The sequence below is a fragment of the Eschscholzia californica genome, unplaced genomic scaffold (genome assembly GCF_041429995.1).
Source record: "Eschscholzia californica isolate CP2 unplaced genomic scaffold, dmEscCali1.0.p SCAF_1, whole genome shotgun sequence".
NCBI classification, from domain to species: domain Eukaryota; kingdom Viridiplantae; phylum Streptophyta; class Magnoliopsida; order Ranunculales; family Papaveraceae; genus Eschscholzia; species Eschscholzia californica.
This window is the reverse complement of record NW_028238198.1, coordinates 23,956,370-23,973,807: the sequence shown is the minus strand read 5'-3', so window position 1 is coordinate 23,973,807 and position 17,438 is coordinate 23,956,370. Positions and strand designations below refer to the sequence as shown.

Genomic DNA, 17,438 nt, shown 5'->3' with positions numbered 1-17,438 from the left:
ATCTTGTCTGGTTTTACCGACAATACAAAGATTTGAAAAATACTGGACTCATCATCCAAATTATTGCGACACTTTTTCCAACAACTGGAATACGGCTCCGGGCTCGTTTCATGACAACGCAAAATCGGTCAAATCATCATTATTAATTTGGAGCAAAAGATTGTTCAACATCCTTAGAGACAGACTAAAGGTTCTTCATAAGAGATTACAGACATCCAGGCTTTACAGTCGCCGAATGCTACTTTGGAAGTAGAAAGCTCCATGCAAGAGGAGATTATTTATTTAGAAGAAGTGGAACGGACAAAGTGTGAACAACGCACTAGACTCAGGTGGGCCAATAATGGAGACAGGAATACGAAAGCATTCCATACGACAATGTCTATCAGAAAACAAAAAAAACAAAATCCATCAATTGAGAACTCAATCAGGTAATGTGACCTCAAATGAAATTGATATTGCAAATGATTTGATTAGTTTTTCTCAGAATTTGTTTACAGCTGAACCAGTGATTCAACCACCAATGGAAATACTTGGTGCATATAAAGTGATATCAGACGAAAACTTAAGCGCCTTCTCAGGCCTCCCAACAACAGAGGAAATCAAAGGAGTAGTCATGAATATGGGAACAAACATCATTCAAAGTCACTTCCTTTCCCGAAGTGAATTTCAGCACGATCTTCCATGTTCCTTCGATTTGGGTGGTTGAGTCGTTTCCCATGAACATGGTCCCTCCTTCGGCTACTTATTTATAAGAAGAGAAGAGGTTTTTGTCACCACAAATGTGACGAGTTGCTCCGATGTCGACCCACCACTCTCTCTGGTTGTTAACCAGGTTAACTTTAGATACCACTGCACAGAGGTTCAAGTTCTGAAGTTTCTCAGACACTTCTTCGGCTTCAGTAATCATAGCACACAGATTTTGAGTTTCGGTCTTCTATTAGCGAGGCTTGGTCATTTGCCTTCTTATGTCGTTTGCCGGTTTTGGAACGAAAATCCTTAGCTAAATGGCCTCGTTTACCACAGTTGTAACATGCGCGCGAGAAAATAAATCAAGTAGACATGGATCCTAGTATGGCCCCTAACCTAGAAGATATAATCTCTTTTGGTTTGCTTCTTGTTTCGCCTTTTGTTTCGTTTAGATCTTCATCTTTGAACCTCCATTGATTTCTCCCACTCGCCTTTGGATTCCTTCCTTGAGTTTCTTCAATGGACTCATAGACCCTAAACTCTAATTATAAGACTTTAACGATTCGCAGATTGTATAAACTTGAAATTAAAATTAATTACAAATATGCACCCATCCGTGCTTAAAACAAGAATATAAAAACAAATCTGTAGCCATACTAGTTTCCCGCATTCACATCACATGCATTCATATAATATATTAAGGCTAAGAATTATATATGCATGATTATCTTGGGAGACACTTTTGTCGACATCACATGTCACATTACGGACCCTAAGTCTAAATTCGAAGAATTCGACTAATGGTGCATTCCGGTTTTATCTTTTATGATTTCTAAAATCAACTTCAAGAAAAACTCTGTTTCGGGTTTTGAAAGCCCGGGTCAATTTCGGAAAAAATATTGGTTCGATTCTTAATGATTTCATAAATCAATTTAAAGAGAAATCTGTTTTGGCCTTCCGGATGGCCCGGATTAATTTTGGAATTATTTGGTTGGAATCGGAAAAATTTTTGGCAAAAACTCCCACTCGAATGATGGTCCCTTTTCGTGGTCCGAAAAGCCTCGAAAAAGCCCGGGACAAGTCCTGTACAAGTCCCGACCCAAGCCCACAAAAAGGCTCGGACAAGGTCCAGACATAGCACGGCCCATAGGGCCGGCATGTCCTGGCCGGAGCCAGGACGCTAGTCCATGTACCAGACGCGTCTGGTGCTGGACCGGACCAGCACTAGGTGTCTCGGACCTAGTCCGAGACACCCAGAACCTCCCAGACGCGTCTCCAAGACGCATCTGGTCGAAAGCTCTGGACGCGTCCAGGAAGCTACCAGTGCAGCTTCTGGTCACGTCCTTGACGCGACCTGGACGCGTCCTAGCTGCTCTGGACGCGTCTAGATGCTCCCATCGCAGCTGGTGGTCACGTCCTAGACACGACCTAGACGCGTCTCCAAGACGCGTCCCGTAGCAATCTGGTTGCTGCTGCTGGACGCGTCACCAAGACGCGTCTCAACAGCTGCTCTGGACGCGTCCAACAGCTTCTGTCCGGTCAGGAAGCTTCCTGGCCGGACATTAGGGTTTCCAAAACCGTAGTTTCCAAATTTTTTTTGTTTTGCAAATCTCTATTTGCTATTTTCTAAATTTTAAACTCTTTCTAAATTTTGAAATCTATTTTAGAACATTTCTAAAAATTTTCAAACTTTTTAAAACTTTTAAAATTTCCAAACTTTGTTTTTTGGGAGTTTCTTAAAACTCAAAAACAATTCTTTTTAGAATACTTCTAAAATTCCAAATTTTTGTTTTTAGGAGTTTTCTAAAACTCAAAAACAATTCTTTTAATAAACCAATTTTGGATCAAAATTATAGGTTTTTGAAACTTTTTCAAGAACAATTTTGAAAACCAATTCAAAATCAATGAAATTCAATGTTTTGAAACACTTTCAATCATCAATTTTGATTTTAAAACACTTTTAAAATACTTTTATAAACTCAATCTATCAAATTATCAAGCATATCAAATATCAATTAGTTCGATTCTTAGCAAAAATTAGTTAATTGCAAGAGGCTCTGACGCCACTGAAGGGAATTATACCCTTATACTAGTGTTTATAGCGGATAACGACATCTAATGTCTAACACTAGTATCCCCAAGATCATCATGCAAAACTAGTAATTAACTAATAAGAAGATAGTAGATTACCTTAATCTCTATTTCCTTCGAGCTAGTTGAATAGATTAAAGAAGACCAAGAGCTTCAAACGTATCTCCTCTACTTGGGACACCAAATAGTGTATTTAAACTCCCTCCTTGAAAGCTCGCTAGCACTCCAATGGTAGTTTGATAATAAGAAGACCTTCTTCTAGCTTGACTAGAAGATAGCTTGGGAATTAGCTCGCTTTCTCCTCTCTACTTGATGTGGTAGAGTAAGAAAGCTTAGAGAGAAATTCCACACCTTATTCTCTGCCGTAAGAGTGTTTATATAGAACCCTAATGAGAATACACCTCCTCAAAGGTTTCCTAAAACACCCTTTAGAATAAGATTTAGGGAAATAGTTGAAAATTTCGTGTCCAAACACCACGAAATTTTGCGTGCATACTACTGGGTATGTCAGCAACTCACCCTCCAAAATTCAGCCCAATCCGAGTCTTGGAAGTACCCGAACCGGCCTAGGCCCAAAACCCTTATTTCGAGCCTTTTTGCTATCTTTTGCCCAAATTCTATTTAGGCGTGTGAGATATGTTTATGGGACATTCCCAATGTTACATCACACTCCCACTAGTCATATCATCCGATTAAATACACATTCTTATGTGTAACCCGATGTAGGATCCTATCGAAGTTAGCCGCGAATTACTTCGTAATTTGACGATCGTAGTTGGTTTCTAGCTAAACACTACGACCCCTAAATCAATCGGACTTGATGATCTTCTTCATCAATTTTCCTAGCCGACATATTGCTTGCATTGTCATCTTGGTCGAAGGACATCTCCTTCAACTCCTTCATGAACTTCTCTGGTTTTTACCCATTTGTGGTGTTAGGTGGAATAACTTGTAGAGTGGTTCTTGTTCTTGCCATTTCTGAAACACACAGAAAATAAACCAAATCAATTTCTTATAACCAGAGAAATAATCGAAATATAAAATGTCTTAAGATTGTTGTTCCTCTAGTTATCAATCGATAAGTCGATTTATCTCTGTCTTGGCTTGATTTAGACAGAGTTTCCTTTCTCTAACTTATAGAGAGATAGACTATTAGAGAATAACGATTTATCAATACTCCTTCTTTCGGATTAACCGAGATAGACGAGAGTAATGGAGTCGAGGCGAGAACAAGGTCTCTTTTCTTAAGACATTTTACACCCCCGTAACAGTACCAAACGTTAGGGTGTATGCCTTCGGGATACAACGACTTTCCTTTCAAAATTTTAAGATGGCACTTCTATATCCTAAAAGCGGACGAACCTTCGTAAATATTATGAGCTCTTGGACTTATGCAGATGATCTTCTAGACGCCTTAAAAATTCACTCGAAACTTCTTTCTTCCGTTTTCTAGATATACTAGAATTACTTCCCAATAAGTATTCCGACACACAGAACACTAATTGTTAGAAGAGAAGAGAAGAAGATAATGAATTTGATGTGAGAAATGAAGCGGGTTTGGTGGGTTTATATAGGAATCGAGTAAGCACTTGATTTTGGGACACATCTCTTGATGTTTGGGGACAAATCCCTTAGTTTTTGGGACACAACTCTTAGAAATGAGTTGGTTAATTAACTGGAATTTTCGGCTGAGTTCTGAGCCATCAGATTTAGTTAAAGAACTCGGCCATAACGCGATCCGTTAGATCAATCCCGAAATTTGCCCACTGCGCAAGCCATATGGCCGTCAGATGAGGGAACTCGCGAAATCTCGAATCTGTCCCGACGCGGGATGAACGCGGGTCGTTGGATCCGCAAGGATGCAACGCTTCTGGTTCGTGATAGAAACTATCTCGCACCGCCTCAACGCGAAACCGTTGGATATGGCGCAATCCCGCGGAAGGAACGCTGACCGTCCAGATCTGAACGCGTTCTCTTCGCTCAAATGCCCCCCAAATTAACTTGTCTCTTTTGATGTTTCAGTCCTTAACTTAACCGATTTTCGTCGAAACTTTAAACTTGAATTTCTCATTCATCCGGAATCGGATTTGAGTGATTCTTGGCTCTAAATTGAAGAGCTCGACGAGACGAATGCAATGGCGTGTTCTGTTTCTGAGTATGACGAGTCGGGTTGAGCCAAAATCGGCTCCGATTCCAACATCTTTTACGTTAGAGAAGGGTTTATAGATATTTCTCGTCGAACGTGCATGTGGCTCTTCCACGAAATCAAAGGGTCAAAGTGTATCACTCTAATATGAAGTTCTTTTTTCAGAATATACTACCTTCCACCATTGGGTTATTCTATAAAAAGCTCCCAATAAAAACTTAGCTTATATTAAATGAGTACATAACCTTCCGAGTCTATTTTATCAGTTTCTAACATGAGTTTATAAAATCCCAAGTTTATTTTTCGTATATAAAAATCTTTGACATATACACAAGTTTCCCTTAAAGCATTTATTATATCTCTTTTTCTATAACTTTAGAGTCACCAAGTTTTATCAATGAAAATCCTATGCATCACAAGAAGTGATAGACAAATTTTGCGAAGCTTCATAAACGAAATTTAAAATTTTGAAAATATTTTTGTAAATAATAAAATTTATATTGTAGTCTCATATTGAAGTTGTTCTTCTTTCATTCTATTTTTTTTACTTCCTCTTCGCGTTCCTCTTCCGTACGTTTCTTCTTCTACTTCTTTCCGTCCTCCTTCATATGGAAAAACATCATATAATTTGGAGGTCTTTGATAGAGGGAAAGGTAATATTTGTTTTAATTAGGAAGAACCATGGTTCTCATAGCTCCAAAAGATTTACTTTTATTGATCTTAAGGGTGACACTTTTAACACTTATTGGGTCGCCTTTAACACTTATCATACAAAAAAGTGTTTATTTGTCTTAAAATTAGTCTTAATATGTTTTTAGTTCAGAATTTGGAGAAATTTTATTTCCGCAAATTTTAGAGAAGACGATTTTTTAGAAAATTGCAAAATTCCATGTTCATTAAATAAACAGTTAAAAAAATACGACGGTTCTTACGAGGGCATATGGAGAAAACAAAGTTTAATCAAAGGCATTCATTATTATTTCTTTTTTCAAGAGAAGTTAAACAACAAGTTTACCGGATGAAATTGATGGCTCATCTTGTAAAAATGATTAAGAGAAAAAAATAACGCTTATTGTTAGATTTACTTGCTCTTAGCATTAACCCACCCGTTTTGTGAGAAAATGTATATTCTTACTACAAAGATTGCTAGTCAACCAAATGGGAGTCAAATTCACTTATATTGAGAAAATAGGAAATTAGGCCGAAGACGCAAGTTTAAACTCTTTTTAGTTAGATAGACAAGTTCAAAATTTTTGTTAAAAACCAATATTTTGTGTTTTTTTTGTTAAAAACTAATATTTTGTGTTTTTTTTTTGTTAAAAATCCATATTTTGTAATTTTTTTGTTACAAATCCAAATATTTGTATTTTGTATGGTTAAAAATCCAATTTTTTTACAAAAGGTGTCATAAGGTGTTGCAAGGGGGGTTGCAAGGTGCTACAAGGCGTTGCAAGGCATTGCAAAGGTGTTGCAAGGCTTTGCAAAGGTGTTGCAAAACTATTGCAAAGGTGTTGCAAAACTATTGCAAAACAATTGAAAAGTTGTCGCAAGGCGGGCAAGGCTGTCGCAAGGCACTGCAAAGTTGTCGCAAGGCACTACAAAGCTATCGCAACGCGTTGCAGAGTTGTTGCAAATTAAAAAAGTGTTCAGGGAGCTGAAGACTAAACAAAATTGACTGATCCTTTTTAGTCGCTGTCCAAATTTTCCATGGAGTTTTGGCCAAATTTATACTTTTTTAATTTGCAACACCTTACGGCAGCTTTGCAACGCCTTGCGATAGCTTCGCAGTGCCTTCCGACAGCTTTGCAACGCCTTGCGACAACTTTACAACTATTTTGCAATAACTTTACAACGCCTTACAATACCTTTGCAAAACCTTGCAACACCTTTGCAATGCCTTGCAATACCTTTGCAACGCCTTGCAGCACCTTTGCAATGCCTTGCAACCCCTTGCACCGCCTTTATAAAAAATATTGGGGTTTTAACCTAACAAAATACAAATATTTAGGTTTTTAATAAAAAAAATACGAAACTTTGGTTTTTAACAAAAAATTTTGAATTTGTCCGACTTGGAGAAAAGAGTGAAATAATCACATCTAAAACACAATTGCGTCTTACTTGAATCGGTTATGTTGGACAGAATAACTGCGACTTTGATCGGCAAAAAAAAAAGAATTTCTCATCTTCATGCATAGAAATAGCTTGGGCCGGAATGCCTGGTTTACGAGAAATAAAATAGCAAAGTGTCACCGGTAAGATCTCATGTTGGATTAATGAACCTTTGGTTGGTTTTCACTATCTTGACCAATAAATAGATTGCTGCACAGTGCCACCATTAAATAAGAACACCACCACCATTAAATAAGAATAACACCAACATTAATGCACCCTTTTGAAATCCATCAACACCCTTTTTTTTTAAATTTCATTTCAATAACCTTTTATCATAATTTCAAGAAAGTTATGAAACAATAGATAATCACAACCATTAAAAATGATGTTGGAATTTGATAGTTGCAAGAATAACTTGGGAATTGGAAAAAAATCGTCAAAGTAATTGAACCATTATTACATCTCAAAGAAAAATAAAGATGTCAAAAATTTTTGCGGAAGCGAATCAAGGTTGATGAACCTAGAAAAAATTTCGATGAAACAGGACTAATAACCCGCTCATGATACCATATTAAATTCACGATTATATTATAATCGGAGATATAACAAAGTCACGATTAATATGTAATCGGATAGATAAACATAAATGAAAGACACAATGTTTAACGTGGTTCGGTCGGATACTCAAGACCTACATCCACGGAGAAATACCTTCATTATTAACAATCACCACATACAATTGTATGTGGGGTTGATCGGTTACATAACTCGAAAACTCGATAATTAAATTCTAAGACCCTAGTCCCTACTCTTATTTATAGAGAAGTTAGGGTTTAGGGGTTCCTAGTTTTTCCTAACTAAACTAGGAAACTATATAAAATGTATCTGATAGTAATATTAGATATATTACAAGAAATATTCTCAATATATTAAAGTAAATATTCCGAATCTTCAATATATCTCGAAATATCTTGGAATAGTCTTGATCGTCGGATCTCTTCATCTTGATCTGTCTCTTATGTCACGTGTTTACACACGTATCTCAATAGTCTAATCCTAATTTATTTTCAAGCAACTCAAATAGTATAGATAATTGAAATTCTTGAAGGAAGATCCCAAACAAGGTGCATAAGATGGATAACACCAAATAGAAGTCTAGAAGAGAACCCAAAACATAAAGTTAATCGTCAGAAATCTTCATCACCAAATTTGACAAGAAGATAAAAATGTCACTGGCTGGAATCATCAATATATCAGACGTGAAGAGGCTATCTGAAATGTTAGTAGCTTTCGGCGAAAATTCCTTCCCACAGTAGGAGTGGTTTCTGGACATCCCAATTTATCATAATAACCAGTTTGTTCAAGACTAAGGCCTTCTTCAATGATATCTCTAAGAACTTTAATTCATTATTACGTCTTTCAACTCCAACAATCGTGACAACCTTGAGGTGATGTGGGCTCGACACCACTTCTTCGAGATAATTGATTGCATCCGATCCTAATTACTGAACAATGTCGTAATTAAATGATTGTCATTAACTAAAAGTTAGCATCTGAAAACTGTTCATCAAGTTAGGAAAAAAGAAGAAAGAAAAAGAATTAACAACAATACAGAGTTGGTGATAGTTACCAAATTATAGCGATACATTGGACAGTCTGCGTAATCCTGCAAAGTGAGCAAAATTTAGCGTTTAAAGAAGGCAATAACTATATTCATTTTGAGGGTCGAAAATTGTAGATGAAAAGCTGTAAATAAACTAACAGAAAGCATGGGTAGAAAAAAAGTAAGGCTACCAATTATTACCGTATGCATTCACACGAAACGTGTTTCTACATTAGGAGTTGTCTTCAACAAGTATGTCACTGCAAATAAGAAACCTCTAGAAAAAGACGTCTTCATCCTTAACCTTTTAAGGTTATTTAATCGGAGTCCACAATTTTGTAGTAAACGAGGAGCTGCTGACAAACCTTAGTACACGCACGAGGTAAATAGTAAGATATTTTTTTAAAACAACTATGTATAAAGTATATACAACTAATTTGTTTTAGGTAGTAAAAAATAAAACATCCATACCACAAGAATTATGGGCTAAAAAACTAAATCCATCACATTGTGAAGTCCTCACAACAAATTCATTATAAAATGAGCACAACTTTCTTTAATGAGTACATGAGTGCGTCAATTCATTCATCAGTGGAGTAAAATGTGAGACTCTTCTTATTAGTCCACAATTATCCTTTATATCAACATAAGCAGTTTTAAGAGACGAAAGGTTCCTCTAAAACATAATTATGCCACATGTAACCACTACAGGAGAAGGATTTGAGATTGATAGCATATAATTTGAGACACCTGATCCTGCTATCACCCAACAAAAGTATATAATCCTTTAATACAAATAACTTCAAGTGACCGAAGATATATTGCTGACATTCATAGTGCAATCTTTTATGATTAATATCTCCATAACTGGACAACTTGAATCTAACTCACTAACCAATTTCCCATCACTAACTGAAAGCGAATTAAGCTCTAAGCGCTCGAGCTTCGGTAAATCAATTACATCAGGTAGAGAAATCATTGATTCCTCCTTACTACCCAAGTCTCATCTTCAATGACTTACAGGTAGACACAAGGATGGAGTTTAAAGGTACGCTACCCCTTAACAGAAAGATGAATAACTAGCTCTTGTAAGTTAAATTCCAAAGCCATACGGATCCATGCATTAATATGATTTTTAATATCAGAGGCATGTTCATGGTTGTCATTCCAATTAAGATGAAACCTTTCTATATCACACTGATAAGACATGAGCACCTTGCCAACAAATTGCTCGAAGGCAACACAACCACATTCAGTCTCCGAGCTGAATTCATTTATGTCAAGCTTAAGAATAGGGAGTCGTCTCCAAAGATGCATCCATATTTTTGTCAAAATACAGGTCTGCACTGCATTTTTATGCCAATACAAGAGAGTATACAATGAATGAGGGGATCATATAACTTTGCTGAGTCTATCCTCGCGCAAACAAACAGGTGAGTCTCTTATATCCATGGAGTTCTCGTTGCAAAGTTTTGATCTAATGAATAAGTGTTAATAATCTTAGATTGATTGTTGGTATCAAATAACACAGAACTCAAACATGTAATCAATAAAAAACAGTTTTTCTAAGTTCGCATTGCATACACATCTATACAATCTAAATCTGAAGATGGTAAATAAACCAATTAAGAATTGATGTCAAATTTTACAATTTAAATCGATCTTTGGAATCTGATCTTAATCTCGTTTAAAGGCGAATCCTACACTTATGTGTTGTATCAAAAGATATCCAATTTGAGTTGATTCAACTCCCACTACGGTGAAGCCTAACTAGATTTAAGTTGAAGAATATCCATTAAAGATCTGGATACTTGGAAATTAATTAAGGTATTATGCTTGAAAACATGCTACTTAGATCCTTGGTGGATTTAACAATTTTTTTGGTGTTTTTGGCTTGTGGAAAGTAAAACTACTAAACGTCTTAGAAGGATACGAAAATGCATAACATAATCTTAATCCTGAATAATGTTAACTTGAGAGAGAAACCTGATATGCAGAATTCTGGTCATAAGGGTTAAATCCCGAGGAAGTTGATTGAGAGCTCTGCTGCTAAAGAAAGATTTGGCAAGGGGAGAAAATTAGAAACCTTTGTAATAGAATTAAGAGTAAATGAGGACAAAGCCGTAGTTAATAATCCCTAATTTAGTCTGAATGTAATGACATTCCAACATGGGAGATTTTATAGGCAATGCCCAAAGTTGTTTTCGACAATCTCGCTAAAAGCAATCCGTAATTTAGTTTTTAGTTAAAAGCACTGTGTGATTAAGAGGCAATCCCGCAACCAATGTTTGACTTAACGGCGTCAATTGTCGTTAAGTCGTCACCGACAAGCTCAGCCGACCTCGACCAATTTTGTTAAGTGGTAAAAATCTTCGCTTAATGGGTTGAATTTGTAAAAATTTCTAAAAGTCTTTCGTTTAATTCTAAGGAGAGATAAGTAGCTAACTCGCAACAACAAAATCAGAACTTAAGTGCTAAAGTAGTTCTTTACCTCCTTCAAGAATTGATCCTTGAGAATAATAGACGGGTTGGAATCGAATCTGTGACCTCATCTTTCGGACAACTTCACAATCAAGCCTCATCAAGCTCAAATACAGTGATAGCAGACATTTTTTCTTTGTGGGAAATCAAATTCATATGACCGACAAAAAACCTACAAAGTCATAATGTATGAATAAACTGTCATACAAATTATTTTGATATGATATTTAGCCAACGATTGAATCAAATTGTAGGTGATCTCAAAAAACTAATCCCCAAATAATGGTTTTATTTAACCAAAAGTAACGAATATTTTACGTAGGAGAAGTGTTAATAGATATTTCTCATCGAACGTGCATGTGGCTCTTCCACGAAATCAAAGAGTCAAAGTGTATCACTCTAGTACATAGTTTTTTTTTTTTTTTTTTTTTTTTTTTTCAGAATATACTACCTTTCACCCTTGGGTTATTCTATAAAAAGCTCCCAATAAAAATTTACCTTATATTAAATGAGTAAATAACCTTCCAAGTCTATTTTATGAGTTTCTAACATGAGTTTATAAAATCATAATTATATAAAAATCTTTGACATGTACCCAAGTTTCCCTTAAGGTATTCATGATATCTCTGTTTCTCTAACTTTGAAGAGAGTGACAACGTCTTATAAATAAAAATCATATGCACCACAAAAAATTATAGACTAACTCTGCGAAAGCTTTACAAATGAAATTTAAAATTTCAGATATTTTCTAAATAATGAAATTTATATTGTACTCTCCAATTGAAGTTGTTTTTCATTTTTCCTATTTTTCTACTTCCTTTTCGTGTTCCGTCCCTGTACGTTTCTTCTTCTACTTCTTTTTGTCTTCCTTCGTATGGAATATCATCATATAATTTGAAGGTATTTGATGGCGGGAAAGGTAATATTTGTTTTAGACAGGAAGAACTATGGTTCCCATAGTTTCAAAAGATTTACTTTTATTAATCTAAAGGGAGGCACCTTTAACACTTATTGAGGGCGCCTTTAGCATTATCATACATTATTTGTTGAAAATCAGTCTCAACATGTTTTTAGTTGACAATCTGGAGAAATTTTATTTCTCCAAAATTCTGGAAGAGATGATTTTCTAAATCACTGCAAAATTTCACGTTCATTGGATAAACGGGTTTACAATAGTGTTCTTACGAGGGAATATTGAAAAAAAAGATTAATCAAAGGCGTTCATTATTATTTCTTTTTTCAAGAGAAATTAAACAACAAATTTACCGGATGAAAATGATGACTCATCTTGTAGAAATGATTAAGAGAAAAAAACGTCTATCATTAGAATTTTTTTTTTGTTGAAAGATCATTAGAATTACTTGCTCTTAGCATTAACTTTACCCTTTTTCTTACAAAATGTATATTCTTACAACAAAGATTGCTAGTCAACCAAATGGGAGAGTGATTCACTTATATTTAGTAAACACATATTTAAAACTATTATACATCATAATTGCACTTTTTCATATGATGAAAACTTATCGTAGATATATTTTTATCAGTTAGTCGATAAAGTGCCTTCAGAGACAATTTTCTGGCCTCGCTACTGTATGGAACTATGGTTTCCACATATAGTTTTGAGAGATCGATGTACTTTTACTCATCTTTTAACTGTTAGAATCTAATCCATTTTAATGTATTAAAATAAGGTGATATTCTATAAATACAACATTCCGACAAGTATAACGTTATTCCAAATATTTCGACTGAATCAGAACGATGAATTGCTTCAATTAAAACTTCTTTCCTATCAAATGACTTTTCTTAATTTTATTTTGTTCGAAAATTAAGAAAATTGTTTAGCCAACTTTATTTGTAAAGATGGTGTGAATAGCCGAAACAACCATATATATTATAGAAAAAAAAAATCTAAAAGTCAGAAAACAATGCATACCTCGCTTTGATTACTTACTTACTTGTTCCACTTCTTTCAAATTAAATCATTTGGTGGATAATCTACACAAGAACAAAAGTCTAGTTAACTAAAAAACATTATGAAAACACAAAAGACGCTGTTAAAGACACTCACAAAATATTACCTATGGTATAAAAATATTTCCAAGATGAGAGCGTATCTACCCAAAACAGAAGTTCAGTTAGGGTTTTTATTGGGTATAAAATGATAAGGTTTTAATTTGGTTTGATTCATCAAATAACTTAAAAAGGTTTCTAAGTAAAATAAACAAAGACTTGCTAAAACATTAAAACTAATAAACTAAAATATAATGATCAATTACTAATAGAACTCCTAAGAAGACATCCTAAAAGAAAATTATTTGTCATGAAGATAAAGATCGATAAAACGAAAAAAACTAAACATAGATGAATCACAGAAAAAGAGAAGAGAAAAACTAAAATAAAAGAGAAAAAAGAGAGAAAACAAGGAAAAAAGAAACCTTGGTTAAGATGGAGTCCTTTCTTGTCTTTTTTCAATCCTTCAATGAGGTATGTATAAAGTAGCAAAAATAAAGTTGTTTTACCAAAGGTTAAAGGGAAGAGAATGAGTTTTTTGATGAAAGAAGATGAGATTGTTGAAAACAAAACAAACCTAACGTAGTATTTATAATGAGATTGCTTCCTACCTAAGATCCATCTAGAATCTCTTGCAAGAAAAAAAATCCATCTAGGAGCTTAAGCACCATAAATGTTAAGAAATATATTTATATTCTTTCATTTTCCAAATAAAAATCTTGCAATTAATATAGTCAAGGAAATGGTTGAATTTTAACCTTTTAAAATTAGAAATAATTTACAACCTAACATGTGAGAAAGATATTAGCGTTGGAAATAGTAAATGTAACCGTGTAGAACCATGGTATTTGAAGGGCAACAGATTACCTCAAGTCTCTACCAACCCAACTCAGCATTTTAATTTTTGCGCCATCGATTTTTAGTCATCGAATTTATAATTATGTTACGTTTTGGTGATACACTTTTTGTTTAATTGTTTCCAATGATTATAATTGAATCCGGAGTCCGTTTTAGTCTGCTGCGTGTTCCATTTTGGTAATGAATTATAATTGAAATAAGAATCCGTTTTAGTTTGATGTGTGTTCCATTTTGGTAATGAAACGGGATGATGTCTTTTGGTTGTTCTTCAAATAAATTGACTCTGTTTTAGGTATGAAATTGATTTGGGTACACATAAGGGAAGAAATCTTTGTGATTTGAAATTAGAAATAAACTGACATTAGTAAGTATCTAAGTTTTTTTGATGAAATATAGTAAGTATCTAAGTTGAAATCAAAAACAAAATTATTCCAATTATCTATGCACTAAGATTGGAATAATTTCTAAAACATTTAGTAAGACGGGCCATGAACTCGTAGTAAAGGAAAGTGGCACCATTTGTGATATATTTAGAGTTTTTACTATCTTCAGGGAAAATCTTGCACAAGTAAGTCGAGTGGTGCACCATTACAACAGGATGTTGCGTTATGTACAAAATATAAATTAGCGTGCTTACAACCTTCAAGTTGGCCCATAAGATCAATGGATCACAAGAGTCTTTGTAAAAACCGTAACTCAAACCAAAACCCTTGACCACACTTCTCCACTAGAATAAATAATTACTCAATACCCAAAATTTAAACTAAAAAAGAAAACTCAAAGCTAGAGAAAATGGCATTTCATTTATCGCCGATAATAAGTTATGTGTATAACGTGATAGATCAAGAAGTCGAAGATCTAGTGATGAACAAAAGTTCAAGATATTCGAAGATCCAGAAAATTGAGTTTCTGTTATAAATATTTGATTTATGGCAGATGACCACCGCACTTTGTAATAGCCACCATCATAAGTTCTCCACTACTATTTATATTCAAGCACCATTGATTATATGCAACTTTGAATTAGATGGGTATATCTATTCAAAGGGCTATATAAAGAGGTGTCTAGCTAATGTACCAATGTACCAAAATAGACACATTCTCTACAAACATATGAATACAAATCAAGTTCTTCTTGTCTGTATCTCTTGGTTTATATTTCCATTGTATTTCTTCTTCCCTCTTATATTTTTCACAACACGTTATCAGCACGAATTGCTCTATCATAAAAGGGAAGAAGAAATTGTCAACTCCTTGATCAAGATATAAGCAAATAAAAGATTGGTAAGGTTGGTCAATTACGATTGGTAAGTTGAAATGTATTTAAACCTTTCTTTGTTGAATTTACAAACTTATTCTTCTTATTTATCGCTAACCATTTATCTTATTGTTGTTGAGACATTAAATCATATCAGAAGGTTATGAGAATTGCATAGATGATAATGGTGAAACGAGAGTCCATTTTAGTCTGAATCTTGTTCCATTTTTGGTACTGAAGCTTGTTGATTTCTTTTGGTACATTTTCAAAATAAATTAACTCTTTTTTAGGTACGAAATTTATCTCGGTACAACTTGAGGAAGAAATCCTTGTGATGTGAAATCAGAAATGAACAAAACTTAGTAGTAAGAATCTAAGTTGAGATCATATCAAAAATACATTTGGCTATTCTTTTTGTAATCAACTAGGCATGCCCCGTGCCTCCGACACGAACTATTTTGTAAAGCACTCGGTGCATGACAAAATCGTAGAGGAAGAGATTCATAACCATTGTATAGAAAAATACATTTGGTCTTTCTTATGTATTTTTCTATTCAAATGAGATTCATAACCATTGTAAATTCTTCTTTTGCAGGGTGAATATTGAACAACCTTAACAGTTGGTGCCAAAATTCCGCTGCGTCTACATCAGTTTCTACATTAGGAGTTGTCTTCAACAAGTATGTCACTACAAATAAGCAACCTCTTGAAAAAGACGTCTTCATCCTTAACCTTTTAAGGTTATTTAATCGAAGTCCACAATTTTGTATTAAACGAGGAACTGCTGACAAACCTTAGTGCACAAACGAGGTAAATAGTAAGATGTTTTTTTAAAACAACTATGTATAAAGTATAAACAACTAATTTGTTTTAGGTAGTAAAAAAGAAAACATCCATACCACAAGAATTATGGGCTCAAAAACTAAATCCATCGCATTCTGAAGTCCTCACAACAAATTCATTATAAAATGAGCACAACTTTCTTTAATGAGTACATGAGGCGTCAATTCATTCATCAATGGAGTAACATGTGAGACTCTTCTTATTAGTCCACAATTATCCTTTATATCAACATAAGCAGTTTTCAGAGAAGAAAGTTTCTCCAAAACATAATTGTGCCACATGTAACCACTAAAGGAGAAGGATTTGAGATTCAGATCGTATACACCTGCAACTGCTATCACCCAACAGAAGTATATAATCCTTTAATAAAAATAACTTCAGTATCAGAGAAGATATATTGCTGACATTCACAGTGCAATCTTTTATGATTAATGTTTCCATAACTGGACAATTTGAATCTAGCTCACTAACCAATTTCCCATCACTAACTGAAAGCGAATTAAGCTCTAAGCACTCGAGCTTCGCTAAATCAATTACATCAGGTAGAGAAATCATTGATTCCTCCTTACTACCCAAGTCCAACATCTCCAATGACTTACAGGTAAAGACACATGGATGGAGCTCAAAGGTACGATGCCCCTTAATAGAAAGATGAATAACTAGCTCTTGTAAGTTGAATTCCAAAGCCATGCGGATCCATGCATTATTATGATTTTTAATATCGGAGGCATGCTCATAGTTGTCATTCCAATTAAGATGAAACCTTTCTATATCACACTGACGTAACATGAGCACCTTGCCAACAAATTGCTCGAAGGCATCACAACCACATTCAGTCTCCGAGCTGAATTCATTTATGTGAAGCTTAAGAATAGGGAGTCGTCTCCAAAGATGCATCCATCTTTTTGACAAATTACAGGTTTGCACTGCATTTTTTATGGAAATACAAGAGAGTATACGATGAATGAGGGGATCAGATAACTTGCTTAGTCTATCCTCGCGCAAACAAACAGATGAGTCTCTTCTATCCATGGAGTTCTTGTTGCAAAGTTCTGATGTAATGAATAAGTGTTAATAATCTTAGATTGATTGTTGGTATTAGATAAAACATAGAACTCAAACATGTAAGTGATAAAAAACAGTTTTTCTAAGTTCGCATTGCATAAACATCTATATGACCTAAATCTGAAGATGGTAAATAAACCAAGTAAGAATTGATGTCAAATTTTACAATTTAAATTGATCTTTGGAATGTGATCTAAATCTCGTTTAAAGGCGAATCCTACAATTATGTGTTGTATCAAAAGATATCCAATTTGAGTTGATTCAACTCCCACTACGGTCAA

At 34.5% G+C, this 17,438-nt stretch overlaps 1 protein-coding gene and 1 long non-coding RNA gene across 7 annotated transcripts; both read right to left on the bottom strand.

The window, feature by feature from the left end:
• Positions 1 to 7,566: 7,566 nt before the first annotated feature.
• Positions 7,567 to 13,872, bottom strand: LOC147565285 (uncharacterized). Of its 6 annotated transcripts, none has more exons than XR_015230150.1 (8): positions 13,745 to 13,821; positions 13,202 to 13,237; positions 13,057 to 13,118; positions 11,131 to 11,292; positions 10,626 to 10,688; positions 8,841 to 9,004; positions 8,667 to 8,702; positions 7,567 to 8,541 (listed from the first exon to the last, which is right to left on the bottom strand). It is a non-coding gene; the product is annotated as an uncharacterized LOC147565285 (long non-coding RNA). The 6 variants fall into 6 exon arrangements; XR_015230151.1 differs by having other exon boundaries at positions 13,711 to 13,774; XR_015230147.1 differs by lacking the exon at positions 13,202 to 13,237 and having other exon boundaries at positions 13,745 to 13,872.
• A 2,508-nt stretch (positions 13,873 to 16,380) lies between these two features.
• Positions 16,381 to 17,124, bottom strand: LOC147565284 (putative F-box/FBD/LRR-repeat protein At1g78760). The gene has a single exon (XM_086651420.1). The coding sequence runs from the start codon at positions 17,122 to 17,124 to the stop codon at positions 16,381 to 16,383; it is 744 nt and encodes a 247-aa protein (XP_086507546.1).
• Between the last annotated feature and the right edge of the window lie 314 nt (positions 17,125 to 17,438).